This window comes from Podarcis erhardii (genome assembly GCF_964252035.2).
Source record: "Podarcis erhardii genome assembly, chromosome: 11".
Classification (NCBI taxonomy): Eukaryota; Metazoa; Chordata; class Lepidosauria; order Squamata; family Lacertidae; genus Podarcis; species Podarcis erhardii.
The window spans coordinates 55,318,580-55,343,741 of NC_138501.1; the positions used below are offsets into that span (position 1 = coordinate 55,318,580).

Below are 25,162 nucleotides of genomic sequence, written 5' to 3' on the forward strand. Positions count from 1 at the left end.
TATTTTTAAAATACTTTATTTTCTTTAAATATTAATACAGGACATTACAAAAGAATAAAGAAATACAAAAAAACCGCTATAAAACCACTCGGGGTCTCCCTGAAACGGAGAAAAACCCCAGAGGCACTCCTCCCAGCTCCGCTCTCACCCGCCAGCCCTGCCAACCTCCACCAGCAGCCTGAGTTTTTTTGTATTTGTTTTAAAAAACACACACACACGTCGGGGGGGGGCAAAGAAAGGCATCGTCTTAACCATTCAAACTGGTTGGTAAGTTCAACACTGCGTTAACAGTTTTAATCTCCTCAGAGAGAAAAATTGCACATTAAAAGGACCCAAAGTGTGAGGTTCTGTACAGCTATACAGGAAGCAGCAGCAGCCGCTGCGCTGCGTCCAGACTCTCCGCCCGACCACAGGGCAAGTCGAGGGTCAGCTCAGGAAAAAAGCCAGGCTGAAGCAGGCGGTCACTCTGCTCACCGCCGCCCCTACTCCCCGGGGCACTGCTGTGGGCAGCCCAGGCAGGCGCCCCCGTTTCAATTCAGAGAAAGCAGCTTCCGGACAGGCGAAACAGAAGTCGGGGATCCCAAGGTTTTGGCACCACATTTTGTCAGGGAGGGGTTTTAATAGGGGGGGTGGGCAGGAGAAAGGGTGCTTTTGCTAAACAGCGTCAAAACCCTTTGGAAGCCAAGCCCACTTCACTTCCCTGCGGGTGGAGCAAAGTCTCAGCTGGAGAGGATAATAAACGCTCCTCTGAAAATGTCCCTCTGAAAAGTTTTTTAAAATGCAGCCTCTAAATAAAGCACCACACAAGCAGGTCTCCCGGCGACTCTCCTCCTCTTCCCCACGCTGGCCTGGCCCTTCCGGATCTCCCTGAAAAACGGCACCCCCGTGCCCCTAGACACGCACACATACACCCCTCTCAGACCTCTCCTCAGACCCTGGCTCCAAACCTTGAGGCCTACATAGCTTGCGCCCTTCTCAGGCCGGCTTCTCCCATCCCGGCCCCTGCAAAAGAAAGGGAGCGCTCAGATGAACCACACCGGACAGCGGAAAGCAACCCTTGCAAAGTTTCTATTAAGCGTAAAAAAACCCAAAAAAACCAGGAGCCGCCAAGCCAAGCAGGCCTCGAGCTCCGTGGCAAACGCGGCAGGTTGGCGCACCGGCTGGAAGAGTCGCCCAGGCAGGTGAGCTTGGCCTGGCTCCGCAGAGCCCAGACGTCGCGTGGGCTCCAAAGCGAAGGTGGCAGGGGAGCAGAGAGCGGGAGCAGGCCTTCTCCGCTCCCCGCGGAGGCACACAGCGACGGAGGAATGGCACCGTGGGGGCCCAGTCCAGGTGTGGACAGGCCCTGCTTCTGCAAGGCAGGATCGGACGGCTCCTTGGCACATTGTCGAGCGGCAGCCAGAGCACAGAGTCCCTTAGAGAGGTCCTCAGACCGTCCGCAGGAAGCAGGAGAGAAGTCCGGGTCCTATTTACACCGGAGTAGGTTGGGGGTAGCCACGTCCCGGCTGCTTGTCAAACTGCCCGGTAGAAACCCTCCAGGAGCGGCAAGAGGGGTCTCGAGGCTTGTGCCAGGCTCAAGAGGGAGGGAGAGGGGGAGAGAGTGGGTGGGAGGGTGCCAGCCGGGCCGTGGGGCAAAAGTGGGAGCGCGCACACAAGCCAGGCCAGAGCGTCTCTTGGAAAAGGAGGACGGGGGGTTAGCCAGGGGAGCTTCCCCCTCCCCGTGCATCGCGAAGGTCAAGTGGACCGCAGCACCCGTGCGTGAAGTATTGCTGCTCGGAAGGCAAGGTGGCCGGCCTGGCAGGGAGGCCGGGGCCGTCCAGCCCGGAGGGGGGCCCCTAAGAGCAGGGGAGGTGCTGCTTGAGGATCTGCCGGGTCTGGGGGGCTATTCTGTCCGGGAAGCGGACTTTGAACTCTACGATCAAGTCCCCGCGCTGGGTGGGCACCTTGGGGAAGGGCAGCCCCTCGCCACGCAGTCTCTTCACGGTGCCCGGCTTGATGATGTCGTTGCAGGGCAGCGGGATGACGCGCCCGTCCACAGTGGGAATGTTGACGGTGCAGCCGCACAAGGCCTGCAAGAAAAGGAGAAGGCAGGGTTAGGCCAGGCGCAGGGCTTGCAACCAGAAGGAGAAGCGTTGCTCAGGCACAATTCAAAGCAGTACGGGTGACGGGCAAACACCAAGAAACAGAGAGAAGATTAAATGCTTAGAAAATTTAAACAATGCAAAATAGATATCAAGACTCAGATAATAAAAAGCAGCACAACTTTATTTTAGGCAGGCTCAGGGAACAGCCGCCAAGTGCACACAATACCTGCTTTTTTAAAAAATGCACTTTCTTTCAGAACATTTCTATTATGTTGCCCCTGAACTCCACCCCAAAGGATCAGAAAAGGAAACATCTTGGGGGACAGAATCATGAAATTCCAGCCTGCAACCTGCACAGAGCCCGAGCGAATGAGCCAGCACAGGCTAAATTTAGACTGGCTTTACGGCTTAATCGCCAGCAAGGGAACCAGAACTGGAGGGGGGGGCGGCCGTGACTTCCAGCGCCCGCTCAGCTGTTGCACACACAGCGGCCTTTGCCCGGTTGGCAGCCAGCGGCCTCCAAAGCTCATGAAAGCAAGAGTCGCGGGAGGGGGCGGCTTTGGCTTTCAGTCCTGGGGGGGGGGGGTGCATGCTACTTCCAGGAAGTTAAAACTTTCGAGGATCCTCTCCTGCCAGCTTCAAGGATAATGGTCTGGAAGGGCAGAGGCAGCAGAGACAGGGCTATTTTTACCCGCCAACGCAGAAAGAGAGCGGCCAAAGGATCTGCCCTGACCCTGACCTGTGTGGGGAAAGAGGAAGATGGCAGGGCGCTCCCTTCGGCACCCTCCTGTCTCTCCCTATCCCCCATACCGTATTTTTCGCTCCATAAGACGCACCTAGTTTTCAGAGGGGGAATGCAAGAAAAAAAATATTCTTTAAAGGGAGCGCTGAGCACAACCTGTATGCACCCCAGGCTCTGCTCAGCGCTCCCTTTCACGGGGAAAAGCCCCCAAGCACCACACACACACTCCGCACAGCTCTTGGGGGCTTTTCCAGGAGGTGGGGAAAGGGACTGAGGGGCTAAGCCAGAAGCTAGAACAGCAAGGGGGAGTGCTGTGCAGTGATCCCTCTAGCTGTACTGGCTTCTGGCTTAGCCGCACAGCTTGCATTCACCCCATAAGATGCACACACATTTCCCCTTACTTTTTAGGAGGGAAAAAGTGCTTCTTACAGAGTGAAATATACGATAATTGTACAGCAGGGAACATAAAACTGGCTGAGTCTCTCCACTATGGAGCCAGCCTAGTCTGCCCTTTGCCTCTCTCCCGATGGGACCCTGAGCAGCAAGGCTTGAGGTTCCAAGCTGCTCTGTCTCCCCAGAGACTCTGCAGGTCTGCTAGGCTTCCCCAGGTACATCAGAGGCAGCTCCTAACTAGGGACATGAAGTCATGGCCTTAAGGCAGCCTTCAGAACATAACTGCCTCCAGTGGAAGTGAGTCCCATAGTTTAACAACAAGCAATGCGCTTGCTTTTATGCAGCCTCCTTCCTGGGAGACAGATGTTGCGCTCAAAGGATGAAATAACAGCGAGATGTTGCATCAAGAAGGAGTCCCATCCCACCTTCCTCCACGTAAGCCTGGCTGCTGCGACAAGAGCCCAGGTCAGCTTGCTCAGATCACTTGGTCCGGGTGGCACCTTGTAACTGGGCTGGCAGTGCCCCAGCCTGCATATGGCAATGTTTGATGGATTACTGTATTTTAATATTCTGTTGGAAGCTGCCCAGGGTGGCTGGGGAAACCCAGCCAGATGGGCGGGGTATAAATAAATTATTATTATTATTATTATTATTAGGTGGAGAAAGAGATGCAGCTGCCTTACTTCTTTCCAGCCCCATTCTGTCCTGTTCAGACCCCTATAAAGCTCTCCCTCAGGTCTGTGAGTCCAGAGAGACGTATCCCAGGGCCCCCCACACCAGCCCAGAATTATCAGTGTTTCGGCTTGGAAGTCGCTGTGTCTCCAGCCCCGCCCCCTTCCCAAGGAGCCACCCGCAGACTTTTAGGAATGGATAAATTTGTTCCAGCCCACAGTATCTCCGGGAAAATCCACACGCCTTGGGGCTTCACCCGCCAACAAGCACGAAGGAGAGAGATTTCACAGCAGATACCCAAATGGCCCTGACTGGCTCCCACCCAAAGAGGAAAAGCTGGAGGAGGAAGGCCAGCTGAAGAACTAGGAATGGGAGAGATTGTGGGGGGAGAAGACCAGACAAGCTTCTCCTTCACTGAGGCAAGCCAGTCCAGCTCTGCCGCTGAGCAAGAGGGGAAAGCCCCTTTCATGCCATAGGGAGGCTGAAGATCACTTGTCTCCTGACACCGTGCAGAGTGCTAGATGACTTCCAGGCCAGGGAGATGCTGCAGGTGGAGCCAGAGGCTTTGCTATGCAGTTCAGCTCCCCCACAGACCTGCAGAAAGTCTTCCTTCTCTCTCCCAGCCTCTCCAAGCGAGGGCACTCACCTTCCTAACAACCCTGCAGGGCAGCCTAAGCCAGGAGGGAGGAGGGTGCCCAAGGCCACTCCATGAGCCGGGGGGCCAGGCATCGGGGTCCAACGGCTGTGACCCAACCCCACCATCACAGCCTGATTCCTACGCCAGCTTCTTCAATGTATTTCCTGTATGCTTCACAGTGCTTCCCAAACTCGGGTCTCCACCTGCTGTGGGACTACAACTCCCATCATCCCTAGCTAGCAGAACCAATGGTCAGGGATGACGGGAGTTGTAGTTGCACAACAGCTGGAGACCCGAGTTTGGGAAGCGCTGATGCAGCGTAAAAGGCAGGAGCTTGTGTGCCAATGCAATTGTTTGGGAAGAGGGTGAGAGTGTGGAATAATTTGGTGTTGGTGGGAGAGAGGGGGGAAAGGTGAAGACTCAGGGGATCCATTGGGGTCCTCTTGAGCCCCCCCCCACCTCTCGAGCGCCAGAGGCATACTGCCTCCCCCTAACTTGCCCTCCGTCTCTCTCCTTAAGAGACGCATCCAGCACAAGGCTCAGCCAGGTTCAAAGGTTGTGCAAAGACTGAACTACACACAAGCTGGGGAATCGGGAGAGGAGGGCAGACTTGTAACAAAAGGCTTATTTTATTTGTTTCCTTCAGACAAAGGCCCGTTCTGTGGGGAGGCGGTAAACAAGTCAATCTTATCGTTTCCTTTACTGGCTGCGACCTTGCAGCATCTTTCAAACAAAGGGGAGAATCGAGGAACTTTCTACATGTCTCAATTTCATTTCATCTCCTGATTTTGGAGGAAGCATCTGGAAGGCTTGCCCTCACTCTGCCTCTCTTTGCCCAGGCCTACTGGAGTCCGCCTCTGCGGGAATCATGGGATCATAGAACTGCAGAGTTGGAAGAGACCCCCAAAGCTCATCTAGTCCAACCCTCAGCAATGCAGGGGTTCTTCAACCCCTTCTAGGGTAGGCTATCCTCTTTCTTTGGGAAGCTTCACAGATGCCAGCCTGCCTGCCTGCACCCCTCAGGGCATCAAGCTTCCTCCCGAGAAGTCATGTTGCTTCACCACATATCACTGAATTGTCAGGCTGGAAGGGACCTCGAGGGTCATCCAGCCCAACCCCAGCAATGTTGGAATCACAGCCGGCAAATCCCTGGCGGAAGGCCTTCTGCCCTCTGCTTGAAAATAATAATAATAATAATAAAATTTTATTTATATCCTGCCCGAAGCCGGGCTCTGAGCAGCTGACAACAGTAAAATAATACATTCTAAAATCAGTTCATTATAAAATCAGTTCAAATCAAATTAATGGCAACCATTGGGCTAGAGTTCTGTGAGGATTACGAAAGGAGGGGGTCAGACTGTGCCTTGGCCAAAGGCCTGGTGGAACAGCTCTGTCCTGCAGGCCCTGCGGAAAGATTTCAAGTCCTGCAGGGCCCTGGTCTCTTGTGACAGAGCGTTCCACCAGGTCGGGGCCACAGCCGAAAAAGCCCTGGCTCTGGCTGAGGCCAGCCTAACCTCCCTGTGGCCCAGGACCTCCAAGATGTTTTTGTTTGAAGACCGTAAGGTCCTCCGTGGGACATACCAGGAGAGGTGGTCCCGTGAAGGAAAGCCCACCACTTTCCCAGCTGCGCTGTCAAACAGCCCTTGCTGCCAAGGCACCCTTTATCCCGAAGGAACCGCACCCTCCAAAATCCTGGATAATGCAGGAAAGGGGCTCCCCCCACAAAAGGCAGCCTTTGCCAGGACAGAGTGGGGCAGCAAACAGCAGGGTTGCCCCCAGCCCCTGCCTTCCTGCGCCAACCTCTTGTCTACAGCCCCACGGGGGGCACACAGAGCCCCTACCCCGCCCGCCTCGACCCGCGGACGCACCTCTTTCAGACTGATCATGGCCGTGTAGATGATGTTTGTCCCGTCCCTCCGGAAGAGCGAGTGCGGCTTGTCCTTCAGGATGAACACGATGTCGGCGGGGATGTTGTCTGGAGTGGCGTCTCCTTCCTTGGGGAAGGTGATCTTGGTGCCCTCCTTCCAGCCGCGCTTGATGACGATGTTCAGGATCTTGTCCTCCGTCCGCATAGTCCGGCCGTCCGGGTTCAGCCGCCGGCGGGTGATCTTCATGCGCTTGGTGGCCCCGTGGTAGATCTCCTCCAGGGACACCTTGAGCTCGTGGACCACGGGCGGATCCTGCACCTTCCGGCGCATGTGGATGGGCTCCGGGTGCCGGCGGTGGACGCCGTTGAGCCCGTTGAAGCCAAACCGGCCAAAGGCACTGAAGGGGTCACCGCCGTCGTCATCGTCGATGTCCATGTCGTCATGGTCGAAGCCGTTGAAGACCCGGGAGCGGCCGCTGGTGAAGAAGATGTCAAAGGGGTTGGAGCCCCCAAAGAAGGAGGCGAAGGTGGCATGAGGGTCTCCGTGGAAGGTGTAGTGGAAGGTGTTCCCAGAGGTGCCCGATGAGCCACCCCCGGTTTTGAGCCCTGAAACAGAACCAGAGAGAGAGAGCGGGGGGGACAGTCAGGCGGGTGCTCTGGAAAGGAGTGCTACAAACAGACCAAATTCACTAAGAGAAGCAGGATGGGGCAGCCTGAACTGGCCGGCCAAGAACCTGGGCACACATTTGATGTCTGCTAGCCAGGAGGGCTCTGCTCAGGAGAGGAGAGTGGCTCTTGTGAGAACAGGATGCTGGAATAGGTGGACCATTCAAGAGTCTTAATTGCACAAGGATGGAAAAACGAGGAAATCCCCACCAAAGAACTGTGGCAAGAGAAATGATGGACTATGCGGAATTGGCAAAACTGACACACGAACTATGTGGTAAGGACAACTGTGACTTTAAAGAAGAATGGGAACCTTTTACAAAGTATTTAAAGAAACAACAAAATGAACTGGACTCCTTGGCAGGTTTTGAATAAACATTCACAAACCTTTAATTGGTAATATACAGATAGATAAATTAAGGATCTTTACAGTTTTATAATATGCAGAGAATAACATGTGCTGAGAAACCAGAGAGGAGCTGAGGGAAGTCTGGGGTGGGGTCGGAGAGTGGGGTTTTCTTCTTTTTGGGGAGGGGGAAGGGGAAAAACAGGGCGGGGAGGAGGGTGGCGTATTTTTGATAAACTGTTATGTCACAATACCTAATAAAAATATTATTTAAAAAAGGATGGACTAGGTGGGCCATTGGCCTTATCCAGCAGGTTCTTAGTTTCTTATTTCACCACCACGAATCCTGGGAACTGCAGTTTACCCCTTACAGAGCTACAGCTCCCAGCCTCTTTAAGAAATCCATTTCCAGGATTCCTGAGGGAGATCTGCGGGAGAGGAGAGGGCTCCTATGCGCGGGTCCTGCTTGTGGGTTTCTCGTCTGGCTGGTCCCAGCGACAACAGGAGGCTGGGCGAGATGGGCCACTGGCCTCATCCAGCAGCATCTTCACAGGTTCCCCAGTGACAGGGCCAGGAACCCAACAGTGCAGGACCTTGAAGCCATACGTGACCCCAGGGCGCTGGTCCTTGGCCTTTCAGCAGAGCACTCAGGTACCCCCTTAAAGTGCCTTCCAGGCACCCCCGCTCCCCATGGCCTAACCAGACCACACAGGGAAACTGAGATTACAGCTGGCACAATTTGGTACTTCAGCACAAAGCCAGTTACAAGGAAGGAGATCCTGACTAAACATCAGGAGCAGCAACTGTCTGGCGGTAAGAGCTGCTAGGCAGTGGGACAGACTCCTGTGGGAGGTGGTGAACTCTCCTTTCTTGGAGGTGTTTAAGCAGAGGTTGGGTGGCCACCTGTCAGGGATGCTGAGATTCCTGAATAGCTTTTAGAGTTTAATAGATTAAATCTATTACTGTATTTTAATATTCTGTTGGAAGCTGCCCAGAGTGGCTGGGGGAACCCTGCCAGATGGGCAGGGTATAAATAATAATAATTATTATTATTATTATTATTATTATTATAGCAGGGGTTGGGCTAGATGACCCTCGGGGTCCCTTCCAACTCTGTAATTCCATGATTCATAAAGTGTGCCGGCAGGGGGGCATCCTCCCCTCTAAGCTACAAGATGAGGAAGGGTTACTGCAAGAGCAGAGACTGAGCAGGATGCTTCCAGGCCAAAGAGGAGATCAGGCGGCAAGACAAAGGGCCCAGGGGAGACAGGAGTGCCAGCAGCCCAGAACTTGGGGAGAGAACAGGGAGCTTGAGAGGCTGCAAAGAGGAGCAGAGCCAGGCCAGCACTTTCTGGGTCCCCATTTAGCAGCCAGCCTGCAGCTGCAAAGCTTTTAATAGCAAGACATTCTAGTGCAGCATCTCCACAGCTCTGGCCCCACTAGGGAAGAGGACGGAGCGTGGCCAAGAGAGCTCTCTGGCCTCCCAGAGGACCTGCCCCCTCCCTCCCTCCTTAGCAGCCAGGGCTTTCACTTTAATCCCATAACCACTGGATCCCAGAGAGAAAGCATCTAATGGGGCTGGGTTCTTCTAAGGACTTCACTTGTTCCCTCAGGAAAGAGAATGGCAGCTTTTAGCTGAAATTACAGCAATTTCACGTTGTCAATCACAACTGTGACCTCGTGAGACACACACCCAAGTCCCAGGAGGCAGCAGGCGGCAGAGAACACCTGCCAGATCCCGGCTTTTATTTCCAGACCAAAGCTGGAAGCCAGATGCTCCTTCTGGCATCTCAAAGCTTCCCCGGGAGAGCATCCCATCTTTCTCCGGCCCCTCGCCGCTCTTTGGTCACACGTTAAAAAAAGAAGACTAGCCCTTAAGTTGGCAGAGAAACTGCGGAACTGCAAGGAGGTGGAGGAGAGAGGGAAGGAGCCAGCAGAACGCCCCAAGAAGTCACGGCATCAGCTACTGGCCCACCCCCAGGAGCCCCCCCAACCCGTTTCCATGTCCCCTGCCAAACGTCCCCTGCTGCCCCTCCAAATTAGTTTGCAAACTATACTCCAGAAGCTAGATTCACATAGAGCAAATGCATGCAATTCCACCCAATCCGTGTCACTTGTTCCCATCAAAGAAGATGCATTTCCAGGCCGGAATTTGGATAAACTCTGCTGGAGGTTGTTTATCTGAAGACTTCTGCTCAGCAAGTCCTGGGCTGGACGGGCTGATTAACACCACTGCTATTCCCAGCAGTTCCCTTCCTCCTGCAGAACCTGACATGTTCCCTGCCAACAGCCTGGGTTTGCTTATGAAACAAGGAGCTATTACTAAAATTGGGAAAGGCTCTCTCTCTCTCTCGCTCTCGCTCACTCACACACGGCAGCATGTACTGAAAAGGAAGCGGAGGAGAAGGAGAAGGCATGAGCCAAGCCTCAATTATGCCACAGGGAAGATGTTTGCACCCACAGATCACGGTGCCAGTGCATTTCCACACACTCCGGGAGGAACCAAGTCCTTGCAAGCAGTGCCATTAAAAGCGCCAGTTTCTCCAGGGAGCGGCCGCCAGCTTTTCCCACAGCCTAGGCCCACAAGGGGGCTTTCCTCCTCGCTTAGCCACCTTTGCCGCTCAGGTGAGTGAGGTGTCTCCACATGTTCCCTTCAAAGGTTATCACAGGGAAGCAAGGAAGGCACTCTCTCCGGCACATCAGGCCAGAGGCTGGATTTGGGTGTCTTGAGCCCTGCAAGCCTGCAGCTAGGCAGGCAGGGACTGTGGCCAGGAGGCAGGCTTAGACCCCCACCCACCCAAATAAACCGCAAGGTCACTGGCCAGCCAAGAGACCCGGCTTACCTTCTTCCCCGTACTGGTCATAGACAGCCCGCTTCTTGGGGTCGCTCAGCACATCATAGGCCTCGGCAATCTCCTTGAACTTCTCCTCCGCGTTGGGGTCCTTGTTCTTGTCCGGGTGGTACTTCAAGGCCATCTTCCGATAGGCCTTCTTGATCTCGTCTTCGTTGGCTCCGGACTGGATCCCCAGCGCTTTGTAGTAGTCCTTCCCCATGTTGGTGGTGGAGACCGTCCCGGCCGCCGCCGCAGACTCTTTATTCCTGGGGTGGGAGAGGAGAGAGAGGGAGAGGGGGCGTCAGAAAGGACTCCAGGCTGACCACTGAACGGGTCCAACACACCCACTCCAGCCCCGGTCAATCAGTCCACACGACTGCCCGCTAGCTCAGCACCAACCTGCGCTACCGGGGGCGGGGGATTGGAGGTTCTAGCGCCCCAACGTCCAGGCCGAGTCCTGGGGGAGGCCTCTCAGAGCTCTGCCAGCCGCTGCCCCTGTGGATCTGTCAGCAGTTTGGGTTGGGGGAGGGATTTTTAAGGAGGTTGACTCACCCTCCTGCTGCACAATTCACAGGGGCAGAATGCAGAGGGAGCGAGAGGGGTGGTCAGTGTGGTTATTTGGAGGCAGCACCACGTGACGCTGTAACTGGAGAGGGCGGCCGGTTTTGCCAGGCCACAAATAGGTGTGCAGGGAAGGAGCCTTGGGAAGGACAGAACTGGCGGCCCTTGGACCGGACAGCGGAAAAGCAGCTGCCGTGCGTATGTCGAGGGCAGCGTGCGGCCAGGGAGGCGGCAGGCAGCCCTTCCGAGCGCCTGGCCGGTCTCAGCGTTCCCAAAAAGGGGAGGAAGGAGGCAGGGCTGCCGGAGCAAGGGGCAGCGTGGAAGGGGGCAGAGGAATGTGTTCAAAGCAGGCTTCATAACGAAGCAGAACGAGAGGTTAATTAGCCAAGGAAGGATTCCTTCCCCCAGCTTTTCTCTCTCCCTTCTGTGCTTTTGCAGATTGCCTTAAAAGAACTTTTTAGAACAATACAGCACTGGGAGTTCACGCGGGGACACGTTCCCACCATGTACCAGCGGAAAGACGGCAGAGGATGAAGCTGTTAGACAGAGACATCTTGCAATGGGGGGCGGGGGGGGGAGTTATTTTTAAAAGTAAACGCCGAAGCGAGAGGAGATTTGCAGAGGGAAGCCAGAGGAAGTGACCAGCAACGCAGAGAGGACACAGCCAGGCAAGCAAGGGGGCATGTCAGACCTAAGGGACGGTGGTCTCTCTTTGCCAGAGCTGGTCAGCTTCTCGTTGTCCACCCCACGCAAAGGTCTCAGACCCCCATCCAGCCCAGTCCTCTTGGTTTTCACGCGCTAGAGCAGACAAAAGCCTTCACAAAAGGGAGTCCAAGACTCCGAATTCCTTCCTTTGCAGAACTTCAGAATTCAGGCAGGGATCCAGCTTCCTGTTGCTAACTCCCCTCTGTTTCCGCTGTTTGCAGAACTCTGATGAACCTCAAGGGCTCTCTCACCAACATGCACACAACACCCTCCCTGCCTGTCCCTCTGGACGGCCACATCACACCCTGACCTCCGAATAAGATGCCAGGTCTGGGGAATTGAGGGGGAATTTTGTCAGGAAATGCTAAAGCACCCCCTTCCCACTCAATTGCTAGACTGATGAAGTTCACAGTCTTCCCTATATTACATATATATATATATATATATATATATATATATATATATATATATTACACACACACACACACACACAAACACAAACACAAAAGCAGGAGTCTTTTCACAGAGACTGCACCCGTTCCAGCCCTAGCAACCGTCGACTGGATGTCTGCCAAGAGATTCACACACACAGCACGGAAACAACCTCCTCCAAAAAACTGAACAGCTCTGTGAAGGTCACACGTGAGGCCGTAGCAGGAAAGAAACTCTCCCATTCGGCCCCCGCCTCCCTGTTACCTGCTCCGCTCATGGCCTCCCACCCCACCAAGTTCCTTGGGGCTTCTTGGGGGAGTTCCTCACCCCAGCCTCCCAAACACCAGCAGTGCCCTCCTTCCTCTCTCCCCACCCGACCCCGGTGGACCAAAACCATTTCTCAGACAAAGCAACCAAGCGCTCCCCTGTCCCAGGTTCCTCCAAGAGGCTCCAGCGGCACCTGGGGTCACAGGGTGAAACACCTGCAGCCACTTTTAATTTGAAACAGGTCAGCTCTCCTGCCTGCCAAGCAAGTCACCACTATGCCCAATTCACAGATGGGGAACTGAGGCTGACGGAGCGATTGCAGCCAGAAAAGACAAAGACTTGGGTCTCTGAAGCCCAGGGTCTCTCCCTGATGTAAGCACCTGAGAAAAGCATCTGCTGGATCCGGCCAAGGGCCCACCTAGTCCAGCATCCTGGTCTCCAGGTGCCCATTACGGGAATGAGCAAGTTGGGCCCAAGCACAAGAGTCGCTCTCTCCCCTCCTGGGGTTTCCAACAACTGGGGTTCAGAAGGCCAGGAGCCCTCGATAGGCCTCTCCTCCATGAACCTGCCCAGTTATCATATTAAGTCCTCTAGGTGGCTTGCCACCGCTGCCTCCTGGGGCAGGGAGTTCCGTAGGAGATGACAGGACAAGCACAGGGCAGAGTGGGGCAGTTTGGGATAAGCGGCAGGGAAATCTTGAAGCTGCTCTGGGATACAGAAGGACAGGGTCACGGTCATCACTCCTGCAAGGCCCCAAAGTTCCCTGTATATTTATCTCCCTTTGCTCGTTTAATCCCCACCACAGCCCTGCAAGGTGGGCCAGGCCGAGAGGTAGCGACCAGCCCCCAAGGTCACCCCACGGAGTGGGGATTCAAACCCTGGTCTCTCCCAGGCCCTGGTCCCACAGTTCAACCACGACACCAACGCTGCCTCTGACGTCACAGCTGCAGACCCCTCTGGCCAGGCAAAGCCCTTAAGACGCCCCCTTCTGCATCTGCACAGCTGAGGCCCTCCTTCTCTGCCGGGCAGAAGGTCAAGGGCCCACTGTGGGTGCCCCCTCCGCCCCACGGCTGCTGACACATGGCGCCCAGAGCAGCCCCACACATCACGCTCAGCCCTTTCCCGGAGAAGCATCTTCTGAAGGGCAAGCCGGGGGACAGAAAGAGAGTTGCTGACACAGAAGCAGCCAATTCCCTCTGTTAATTAGTGAGATCACTAGCTGGATATAAGGCTCCAGCAGGTGGGGGCAGCACTGACGGGGCTCCTCAGCCCCACTCATCATGGTGGGAGTTTCTATTGTTAGACACGCGGGGATCACGGAGGGAGGGGGCAGGAGCACAAGGCGGCCCACGGGAGGTGGGCTTGAAATGCCAGGCTGCATCGGGAGGGGGGGCATTCCTAGGCCAAGCAGCTCACCTGGCGGCAGGTGGCAGCTCTGGAACACACTGGCAGAAAGGAACATGGAATCCGCGGCAGCAGCGACAGTTACAAGCTGCTGCTGGAGCAGACGTTCCCTGCCCAAGTCTCGGGGGCTTGGCATGGCAGCTCGACAGGGGCTTCACCCACAGGAATGAGGCCCCGGCCCACCCCCAGGGGCCAGGAACAAAGGCATGGACTCAGGCTCTAAGGGGAGAGCATCTCCTTGCTCCCAGCCGGTCTAGGATGGTGTCCCCTTGCAGAATTAAATTCAGCACAACCTTTCTTGGCCAGGATTCCTGACCACAGCAGGGGGTTGGACTGGATGACCCTTGGGGTCCCTTCCAGCTCTACACTTCTACGTCTTCTCTGGAGAGGGAGCCTCCAAGAGCCCAGCTCCACTTTGGACCACAGGGGCCTGTGGCTCACTAAGCAGCCATGCGCAGGTTGCCTCTGAGCGGCCCGCCTGCATTAGCAACCCCTGGGAGTTAGGTTAAAGAGCAGTGGGTGAGATCCAGGAGTGGCACCCAACACCGCCCCCCTGCGGCGCTGCAGGAGAGCCAGGGGCCCAGGTTCATAGGGCACCGTGGGGCAAAGCCCCCTTGGGCAAGCCTGGATGGGGCAGGGGACAAGTAGAGGGGCAGGAGGGCTGGGAAGATAGAGTTCCCTTCCTCTTTCTCATCTGAACTACAAACCACCTGGGCTTCCACTGGCGGAAAGGGGGGGCTGGAGAAGGAACCGCAGACTCAGACGGGACCCTTAAGGGATATGTAGCCCAGCCCCTGCAATGCAGGAAGGAGGGGTGGAAGGGAAGCGAGGAGAGACTCCCCCCAGCCTCAGCAGTGACCCAGCAGGGCTGATCCTGCCCGCAGCTCCCCCAGCTCAGAAGGGCGTGTGGAAGGGGGCCCCCTCCGACAGGCACCACAAGAGTGGAGAGATCTTCTCTGCGTGGGGGCTGCCTGACGTCAAGCTGCAGGGAAGACTGCCAAGCCTCATAGGTCACCGTGCGGCTCCACCATCCTCTCGGAGCAGCACCCCACACAGATTTTGGTAAAACACGATTCGGTCCCTGGATAACCCCCTCCCTCCCACCTGGAGACAGATGCACAGTTTCAGCAGTGCAAGCCTGAGCGTGCTTCTCAGGAATCCCTGGGCAGCAGCACAGCCCTACTCGAGCGGAAGGGGGGCAGGAGCCCAGTCCCCCCCCCCCAAAGACGCACACAAAACCACACACACCAGCCCTTTCCACAGATAAATCCACACACAAAAGACTGGGCTCAGTCTCTGCTGCAAGCCAAAGGGGAAATGCAAGGCGACCCCCCCCCAGCCCCTTTGCAAAGGGATCCAGGCCCCCAAGATCACCCACTAAGCATCTGGTCCCTCTGAAGCACAATCAATATGCATCTCCAGCCCCTCATCCTGCCCCCACCCGGGGCAATGTCAGAGATGGGTCAGGCGGCCAGGGAGACCTCAGCCCCTCTGATCCTCCAGGAAAGGGAGTGATTGGGGGGGAGACAGAAGAGAGGCACAGGCTGTCCTCCTCAAGCTCCCCATCCATCGCCCTCCACAGCAGATGCCAGACGCCGCACACGAGACAAAGATGGATGCCAGCAGACAGACCACCACCCAAGCGTGGCAAAGACAAGCAGCCAAGGCAGGGCGGCCAGCCACTTACCGAAACTTCACAAACACATTCATAGCCCAGGCGCTCATTTTTAAAGGCTCCAGCTTGATCCGGAACATGGCTTGCGGGGCCTGGAGCTCCAAGATGCAGCCGCCGCTAAAAGAGTTGCCTGGGAATGGAGGCGGAGGCGCCTTCACCACGGCAGCCAGGCTCCAAAAGCAGCCCCCTCCCCAGAGCCAGGAGGAAGAGCTGGCCAAGCCGGACAGGGCACCTGGACCCACAGCGCACACCTGGACTCCGAAGCCAGCTGTTCAGGAAGAGGGAGAAAGACTCCCCCAAAGAGGGAATTTGGGGAGCAGCGGCGGTTCACAAGGCAGCAGCCTCCCAGAAGCTTCCCTTCTGCGCTTTCCCGCAGCCCCCTCCCTCACCGCTTGCCACAGAAAATGTTCAATGAAATCACTTGACAGTCAGGATTCCTCCTCTAATTGGTTTCTTGCCGGGTGCTCCGACTGAAAAGCAGACCTTACCAGCCTTCCTGCCCAGCTGAGGGTGGGTCTCTTGCCCTTCTGCTCATCCTCGGAGACTGAGCAGCAGGTGCACAGCCCCACACCAGACAGCCTGTTCGCGATCCTCCCCCCTGAAGGACAGAACAGGGCAGGGAATGGGTGGCCAACTCAGCCCCCAGAGTCATCAGGAGTCGGCTTGGCATCTTCAATGAACGGCGTTTGAGAAGAAGGTGCCAAATTCTTAAGCCTAAGTGGGGAGACAGTCCGCCTCTTGAAAACCCTCTCCCCCCCCCCCAAATGCATACTTCAAGGCTTCCGCACAAGAGACAACCGGCTCAAAGCTAACGCCGTCCCTGCGAGGTCCACCAGTGTCAGAGAACGCCAAGACAAGTGACTCTTCCTTGGTGCTGGGTGAAGTTCAGCGTCCGCAGCCCTACAGCATCCATCCCCGAAGCACATGTCAAAAGCACCAGCCCCACGCTGACTCCCGAGTCTAACTAGCACCTGCGCATGCAGTCACTCCACTTCCTGAAACTCTCGCACCCAAGTGAGCGCACTTAAGCAGGAAACCTCACCGCTGAGCAAAGAGGCAGCCGCTCTGCTCCAAAAGCCACTCTCGGCTGCCGCTGGACGTCCATCTGAAGCCCCGGCAGCAGCAGCAGCAGCCACAAGGAAGAGCCCGAGAGAGAGAGCCTTGTCCAGGGATCCCTCCCGGTCACACTCCCCGATCACCTGGTCCGCTTCAGAGTCCCCAACACCACCCCAACCGGATTTTGCAGGCAGACAAAGAAAAAGCAAACAGCCACACAATGGTCCTTCTCAAACAATCCACAGCCGTCCCCTGAGATTCCAGAGAAGCCCAGACCGGACCAGGGGACCAGATGTCCCCAGAGCTGGCAGCAGCTCCTCTGCCCCCTAAACAATGGGGCATGTCACCCACCCCCGAACCAGAGGCAGGCACAGCCACCTGGCCCCGACCCCGAAGGGATGCAGCTGGTGCCGGACCCCCAGGGAGGGGGGTGTTCTTCCGCATCCCCTGCCCGAGGTTGGGCAGGGAGAGTGGAGTCCCGATCCGGAGAAGAGAAAGCGGGTACCTCTCCACGCGGCTCCAGAAGAGCAGAATTGCTGGCATATCAGCGGAGGGAGTCACTCGTGGTGGTGGCAGCAGCAGCAGCAGCAGCGCTCAAAGCCCAAGTTTGGTCAAGGCGCGCAGAGTGTGCGGGAGCGAGCGAGCAAGTGAGCGAGGGCTGGAGCGCGCACAGGCACCCGCAGGCAGCAAGGCGGGCAGGCAAGGCAGGAATGCCGTGCGCTCGCTTGGGCGGGCAGAGGGACCCTTCCAGCGCCGCCAGCGACGACGACAAAGACGACAAAGACGGCAGGGAGTCAGCGTGCAGAAATGTCATGATTACACTCCGGGTGAATCATCGCCAGCCATGCCCACCCGGTGCCCACACAGGCAGGCAGCAGCGCCAGGGGAGAGGGAGCCGGCAGCAGCGGCCGCCCCCAGACCCCTCCCCACTCCTCCACCCCCTGACACACACACACACACACACACCCCCGCACCCACAGCAGGGAAGTCAACTCTCGCCCTCCTGGCAGCTGGCACTGGCACTCCAGATGCCCCTGGCGAGGGGGGGGGGGGCTCTGCCCCACTTCGCAGCTGGGACCAGGAAGTGGAGGAGATGTCCAGAGGCATCATGTCAGGACAGACAGGGTGGAAGAGGAGGAGGGGGGAGTTTGGCTGGGCTGGGGGGACGACACCCCAGGGCTCCCCCCAGGAGACCCCCCAATTGCCCTGCTCGAGGAAGGGGAGGGTCGTCCTCTCCTCCCCACACCCCTCCCCCGCCCCTCCTGGCAGCGGGCACTGGCACTCCAGATGCCCCTGGCGAGGGGGGGCTCTGCCCCACTTCGCAGCTGGGACTGGGGGGGGGGCAGGGGAAGCGCCCCGAATGGGAAGCGGAGGAGACGCGTCCCTGGGCATCATGTCAGTTTAGCTGGGCTGGGGGGAGCGACATCCCCAGCCCCCCCCCCGAGACCCCCCCCAACCAGTAATTGGAGCCCGGCAAAGTGGGGAGGGGCGACAAGTCCCTGGGGGGCATTATCCGTGTGTGTGTCCCCAGCGGCCAAGCCCCCCCCCGCATATCTCCCCACGGGGGGGGAGCCCACTAGCCTTTCCCTGGGGGCGTTGAGGGGGCGGGGCCAGAGCCAGAGCCCCGCCCCCTGCCCCTCGCCCCTCGCCCCGGAGGGCGCCGCCGCCGCCTCCCCCCTCCTCCGCCCCCTCCGAGCGAGCGAGACTCACCTCCGTCCCGTCCCGCCCGCCCGCCTCCCTCGGCCGGGCCCTCTGGCGCGCCAGGGCCGGGCGCCCGCCCCTGCCTAGCAACGGCCCGCTCCTGCGCCGCCCTCGCGCGCCTATTGGCCCGGCCCGCTGCCCATCTCGACGAGACGCCGCTCCCCTTGGAGAACGAGGGGACAAGCTCCGCCCCCTCCCGCCCCCGCTCCCCTCCCTCAGGCTCGCTCTCTCTCTCCCGCTTCCTCGATTGGCCGCGCTGCCAGCCAGTCACACCCATTCTCGGCTGTCATTGGTCTCTACGAGACCGGGGAGCGGCCCCCTCCGCGTGCGCCCTCGCCATTGGCCGGAGCTGCCTCGCGTGCCGGTTTTGGCCCCGCAGAAGAGAAGCGCGCGGGAGGCTTCTGGAAGCCCCGCGACGTCACAATGGGGAGCGCTCCAACCAGGGAGCCTCGGGCGGAGGCCACGCCCACCGGGCGGGCGGGGCGCCACGTGGGGGCCGCTGGGCGGGAGAAGCAGCTGCCTCCGGAGGCGCGCGGGCGCAGGATCGGGGCCTCGCATGCCGCTTACTCGCGAGGAAGCCGCCCTGGCCCCGGCGACCCTTGCACGAGGCATTCGTGAAGTTTGCGCCTGCAAAGGTTTCCTCCTTTCCGTCCCGTGCGAGTCCCGGAACTCCTGCTGCTGAAAGTGGATCTCGGCGGGGCAGCTCGTGTCCTTAGCTGCATTTATACAGCAGGTTTTTGGCTCCAAGGAGTTTCAGGCGGCGTTCACGTTTCCCCCCCCCCCTCATTTAATCCCCACAACAGCCCTGCGAGGTAGTGGTGGTGGTGGTGGTTTAGCCGTGTCCGCCTCTCTGTGCCCCCCTGGACCAGAGCATGCCAGGCACTCCTGTCTTCCACTGCCTCCCGCAGTTTGGTCAAACTCATGTTTGCAGCTTCGAGAACACTGTCCCACCATCTCGTCCTCTGTCGTCCCCTTCTCCTTGTGCCCTCCATCTTTCCCAACATCAGGGTCTTTTCCAGGAAGTCTTCTCTTCTCAGGAGGTGGCCAAAGTATTGGAGCCTCAGCTTCAGGATCTGTCCTTTCATTGAGCACTCAGGGCTGATTTCCTTCAGAATGGATAGGTTTGATCTTCTTGCAGTCCATGGGACTCTCAAGAGTCTCCTCCAGCACAATAATTCAAAAGCATCAATTCTTCGGCGATCAGCCTTCTTGATGGTCCAGCTCTCACTTCCATACATCACTACTGGGAAAACCATGGCTTTAACTATACGGACCTTGGTTGGCAAGGTCAAGGTAGTGGTACACACCCACAAAGGTGTGTGGATTCGAACCCTTGTCTCTCTCAGGACCTGTTTCCGTGCTCTAACCACTATGCCACACTGGCTCTCCACTCTGTAACAGCGAAGCAATGGCAAAACAGAAGGATGTTCGGATGGGCCAGTGTAAAAGCCTCCCCTAAGCTGCTCCTTTGGCTTCAACAACCTGTGGCTGAATGTCAGGTAAGGAGGCACCCCAGAGAGGCCCTAGGATTGCCCTGGGCTGCGTCCTGATCTTGGTGCCAGCTTTGACCTTGGCAACAGCCGTCTGTGGCAGTCTTTGCCTCTTGCTCTCCCTTCCATGTAACCCAAAAGAGCTGTGCCTCTTTGAACGGGCGAGTTTAGAAGAGCCAAGGCAGCCTGCGCCTATTGCCTCTTGGGTCAAAGGAACGCCAGGATGGAGCAGAAGTCATCCCTTTATTTTTAACAATTGCATAGAATCCCACAAGCAGCATTTGAGCACAAGAGCAGCCCTCTCCGCTCCTACAGTTCCTAGAAACTAGTATTCAGAAGACGCATCACTGCCTCTGACTGTGGATGCAGTGCATAGCCATTGTGGCTAGTAGCCCCCGATAGCCCCCTGATCCTCCGTGAATTTGTCTCATCCTCTTTTGAAGCTGCCTAGGCTGGTGACCAGGGACGCAGGTGGTGCTGTGGGTTAAACCACTGAGCCTAGGACTTGCCGATCAGAAGGTCGGCGGTTCGAATCCCCTCGACGGGGTGAGCTCCCGTTGCTCCGTCCCTGCTCCTGCCAACCTAGCAGTTCAAAAGCACGTCAAAGTGCAAGTAGATAAATAGGTACCACTCTGGCAGGAAGGTAAACGGCGTTTCCGTGCGCTGCTCTAGTTCGCCAGAAGTGGCTTAGTCATGCTGGCTACACGACCCAGAAGCTGTACGCCGGCTCCCTCAGCCAGTAAAGCGAGATGAGCGCTGCAACCCCAGAGTCGGCCACAACTGGACCTAATGGTCAGGGGTCCCTTTACCTTTAGCTGGTGACCACCCCTGCTTCCTGCCTTCCTGCCTTCTACAAAGGACAAAGAAGCAACAGACACAAATTCAGAATGTTTCCATCTCCCTAGACATCCTGCTGCCGCCTGGAAAGTTGCCTTCATGCAGCAGAGTGACTTGGAGCAAATTGGAGCTGAATTGGAGCAAATAACCAGGTGTGATTCTGTTCGTTGGGGACTGAAGGAAAATAATGGCTTCCTGTCCCCCTTTAGGTGTTAATTTGCTTAGCAGCAAATACAGTTGTCCCGCCACCAATTACTGCAGGTCACTGCTTAATTTGCATAGGTCCAGCCTGTAATTGAAGGATCACAGGCTGTACTTATTTGCTATTATGTCCCATTGTTTACCATTCTCTCACCTTCCAACTCAGAATGAGACCAGCACTCCACGCATCTGGTGATGTGGACACTAGTCATAGTAGTCTATTGTGCCGTAATAAATCTCTTCCCCTTTATTTCTCTTCCCCTTTATTGCTACATAAACATTCAATAGAAGAGGGTGCATTATTCTGTCGGGGATGAATGAAAAATGGCCCGTTTTGAAAGTCTGCTTTGACGTCGTTCCTTTCAAATCCTTATGTAACAGATCACCTTTAGCAGGACAGCATAAGGACATAAAGAGGAGTGGGAAGGATTGGGCCAAATGTCAATCAACACCTGTATCCTGTTCTCACAGGGGGCAACCAATGCCTCAATGGGGAACCGACAAGCGGAAATTGGGTGCAACAGCACCCTCCTGACCTGTGGTTCCGAGCAATGCCATTCAGAGCCTCCATACTGCCTCTGACAGTGAAGCGCAGCCATCCTGGCTAGCAGCCATCAATCACCCTCCCCTCCTCAATGAATTTGTCTAATCCTGTTTTAAGGCCATCCAGGTTGGTGGCCGGCCATCCCTGCCTCTTGTGGGCACGAACTGTGTGCTGTGTTAGGTCTTTTATCTATCCTGAAAGTTAAGGATGCAGAGGCCATTCAGCTCCCGGCACAAATAGGATTCAGAATCCACTCGGCCAGAATCTACAAGAATCTGGCTTTCCCACAGGAAGTAGCGAACGCCTGGATCTTACCCTGGGATTTTGGCAGAGGGCAGGGTGAGGCTAGCAGAACAACAGGCGGGATGCCCAGCAGTCCCATGTTTTTACACTGGGCAACAAGAATAGACTTGGCAGAGCTCGTCAGACCTGTGCACCCAGGCAGAAAGAGAGTTGAAACAGAAGGGATTGCATCATGCAGGATGCTCTGCCCATCCCAGAATATGCTCAGACATGGGCTTCTGGTAGCCTTAAGGGGAAGCAGGGCCATCCCAGGGGAGCAGCTACTCCAGAGAGCACCTCATCTCTCTGAGGATGCCTCCTGCCTTAGAGAGAAATCCACACAATTTCTGGACCCCGTTGATGTTCATCGAGCTCCTTGGAATTTGCTCATCGTTCTGCCAGCAACTCCAAGACAAGGCTGGGAAAGGGTGGTGCTTGCATGTTGTGTACACATAGATGCCTGCCGTTCCGGAGATGTTTTCCTTGCCCTGTCTATGTGGTGATGAGGGTGACCATGACACAGATCATTCCCAAGTGATGAGCATTATCTCCGCTCTGTAAACAGAGTTTTAAGAGACTTGCTCACAGCGCTTGCAGAATGATGGACCATCTTCCGAGGCAACACTTTTGCTCAGACACTTCCATGCTATTTCAGAGCATTGCGAATGTGTGACAGAAAGCAGAAATGAAGCGTGTTTTTCTTTTTAAGAAATCGAATGTACATGCTAGCCTGTATTAATGCTATGTTTATACTGCAGACACCTGCAAAAATCACCTCCGTTGACAAGCGTGAAAGTGGTCTAAGCATTAGATCACCACAGCTACACTCCAGTTCCTAGTCCAGGTTCTACCCTAATTCCAACCTAAGACTGGACGGCACCCAGAACCAATAAATTCACCATTCTGAAATTTTGCTCCAGCATTCTGTGTCCAAGAGTGCCCAGCCAGACACCATGAAATGTGAAAGCGCAACTCGCTCTCCCCTGCTGCTTATCCCCAGCAGAGCCTGACTGTCCCATCTGCTATTCAGTGCACACAGGCAGGGCCTGTTACTTGGAAGGAAGACAGAGAAATTTGTTCAGGCAGGGAACAGTGCAGGCTCAGCAGCAGGCGCAGGGCTGGCTCCCGTCAGCAATTCTGCTGCAGCATTCTGCACCAGCCACAGCCTTCAGCCCAAGCAGGAGGGAAGCCCCACGGAGAACGCATTGCAGTAATCAAGTCTCTCATTTTGAAGAGGATCTCGTTCCGGAGTGTGGGTTCCACCACGCCAAAAGCTGTGTGAGGCTCCCACAAGAAGGACCTCAGTCAATCCCTTCAGTGTCCAAGCTAGAAAGACACCCTCTTTATAATAAATGAAACTGCAAGCTCTTTGAGGCAGGGACCTATCTTGTTTCCCCACATTGCTCTGTAATGAGAGCCAGTGTGGTGTAGTGACTAGAATGAAAGACTAGGACCCAGGAAACCAGGGTTCACATTCCCACTGGGCCATGAAGCTCGCTGGGTGATCTGGGGCCAGGGGCTGCCTCTCAGCCTAACCTACCTCACAGGGTTGTTGTGTGGATTAAAAGAGGAGGGGACCAATCATGTAAGTCACCTTGAGCTCCTTGGAGGGTAAAGGTGGAATATATATAAAGTGCCATATAAGCTTAACAACAAGAACAATGGCAGTGATAAGCAAACACACCAATTGGCAGAATCTTCAAATTCACTTGGGCAAGCCCAGGGCAACGTTCCCAGAGGCTTAACCCATTAGGACCCAACTGCAGGATCCTTCACAGACACAAGGGATGCAGTCTGTAGCAGGAGCCCAGTGGCCAAACACCGCAACCCTTCCACACACAGATGGACACCCTCTGCAACAGCCTTGCAAGCAAAAATCTCCCCAAATCCCCACTGGCAAACTTTAGCTGCTTAAAAACCCCTCCAAACTCACAAGTAAGTCCTCTTCCTGCCTCTCCTTTTGTGGTGGGTCTGGCAATTCCTCTCACACACCGCAATTTAGTGCAGTCAGGGGGGTCCCCGTCCTCTTTGAGACCTCTTTTTTCAGGGGGGATTTCGGCTCCCCAGATCTTTCCTGGATGTGGCTGTCACCTCCCGATGCCCTTCTGCCACCTTCTGCGCCCAGGTACATAATCACCGCCTCTCCTCCTGCCCTGGCCCTCCCCTGTCACATGGCCTCTGGGCTCCACTTCCCAGCTGCTCTGTGGGGCCTCCCCATTACCCAAAGGGGTGGCCCCACTGCTCTCATTGTCACCAGGCAGGCAGGAACCCTGGAGAGGATGACACCCCTCCTTCAGAGTGACGTAGGGGAAGAGAGGCTGGCTATTTGCCACCTACAGGATGTGAGCAAGTGCCATCAAGGGATCCTCTCATCTTGCTGACATGGCGTGTTTATGGGATGGGCTCCTCTTGGAGCCGGCAAGGTAAATATTTTCCCTGGATTATCAGCTGGGATCCTTGAGTCATCGTGGCTAGAAGCCACCACTGGATCCGCCCAAGTCTCCAAAAAGGCTGCTGCACCCAGAGAAGGGGTGGCCGCATCCGGTCTCCATGGCAACCGCTTGAAGGATGCTTTGGTCCATGGTGACATGCAGTTCTGTGCTGCTCAGCCCCTTCGCCCTGGACTGAAATTCATTGAGGAAGTCAATAAGGGGGGGTGGGGTGAGGCCCAAATGTTCTCAATAAGGAGCAGCCCAGCAGGGGGCTCAGCTCCATTCAGGCAAGGCTGGCTGGCTGGATTTCCATTCAGAAAGAAGGCTGGGAGTTCAGGCTGAAAGTGGAAGATTTCAAGAGCTTTCCCTGAGGAGAGGAGAAGACTGGGGTGGGCAGGGGAGACTTCCAGGGGCCAGACACAGAGGGCCACATTTAGACCCTGAGCAGGCATTTGAGTCCCGCCACAGACTTCTACTCTGCAATCAAGTCCTGCTCTCACCTTCACAGATTGCCAGTGGCGCAATTTTCCTGACACTGGTGAGAATCCTTGCTCTCTGGCTGAGGTTTCAGGTCAAGAGAAGCCTGGCTTGCTGGCTGGAGCTCTTCAGGCACACCAGTGGCACAACCAACTCTCCACCAGCCCTTCCGCCTGCAACCCCACACAGCACCCCTTCCAAAAGTGGGGGGAAGACTTCCCAATTGCAAACGTAAAGCCTGGTTCATGGAACCAATGTTTATTTAAAAAAATACACTCCTACACGAGAACATATATATATATAGCTTGCTGTATCAGGCCAATGGCCCATCTAGTCCAGCACCCTAATCTCACAGTGGCCACCCTCTTTTAAAGCTATCCAAGGAGGCAGCCACTGTCACCACCTTTTGTTAAACCGTGGAACTGGCCACCACTAGAGACAGCCACGGCCACCAACTTTGATGGCTTTAAAAGAGGATTGGGCAAATCCATAGAGAAGGAGAGAGCTATCAATGGTCAGAGGCAGAGGTGCTTCTGAATCCCAGTCTCTGGAAACCACGGAAAGGGAGATGAATCTTGAGTTCGAATCCTGCTTCCTGCTTTCCCTTGGGGGCATCTGGTTGTCTGCTATAGCAACAGCAGACCCTCCAAGTGTCCCTATTTTCCAGGGAAAGTCCTGGATTTACAGAAGCCACCCCAGTTTCTGATTTGATCCTGGAATGTCTCGATTTTCCTTAGGGGCTACCTTGGAAGGTGATCCGGAAACTGCAACTAACCCAGAATGTGGCAGCTAGGCTGGTGACTGGGAGCGGCCGCCGAGACCAGATAACACTGGTCTTGAAAGACCAACATTGGCTCCCA

The 25,162-nt window shown here is 56.0% G+C and overlaps 1 protein-coding gene across 6 annotated transcripts; it reads right to left on the bottom strand.

The window, feature by feature from the left end:
* On the bottom strand, positions 1–23,478 carry DNAJB5 (DnaJ heat shock protein family (Hsp40) member B5). 6 transcript variants are annotated; one of them, XM_081881607.1, is made up of 4 exons: positions 23,327–23,478; positions 10,248–10,504; positions 6,394–6,998; positions 1–2,066 (listed from the first exon to the last, which is right to left on the bottom strand). In XM_081881607.1, exons 2-4 carry the CDS (start codon positions 10,456–10,458, stop codon positions 1,833–1,835), a joined length of 1,050 nt encoding a protein of 349 aa, XP_081737733.1. In that variant the 5' UTR covers positions 10,459–10,504; positions 23,327–23,478; the 3' UTR covers positions 1–1,832. The 6 variants fall into 6 exon arrangements, with proteins under 6 accessions (XP_081737733.1, XP_081737735.1, XP_081737731.1 ...); XM_081881609.1 differs by lacking the exon at positions 23,327–23,478 and adding an exon at positions 18,049–18,072; XM_081881605.1 differs by lacking the exon at positions 23,327–23,478 and adding an exon at positions 16,844–17,219.
* Between the last annotated feature and the right edge of the window lie 1,684 nt (positions 23,479–25,162).

Coding starts and splice junctions, on each gene's coding strand:
- DNAJB5 (XM_081881604.1), bottom strand. CDS start 15,362: ATGTTCCGGATCAAGCTGGAGCCTTTAAAAATGAGCGCCTGGGCTATG. Junction 10,505..15,294: donor AATGTGTTTGTGAAGTTTCG/GTAAGTGGCTGG, acceptor CTCCCACCCCAG/GAATAAAGAGTCTGCGGCGG. Junction 6,999..10,247: donor TGACCAGTACGGGGAAGAAG/GTAAGCCGGGTC, acceptor GTTCTGTTTCAG/GGCTCAAAACCGGGGGTGGC.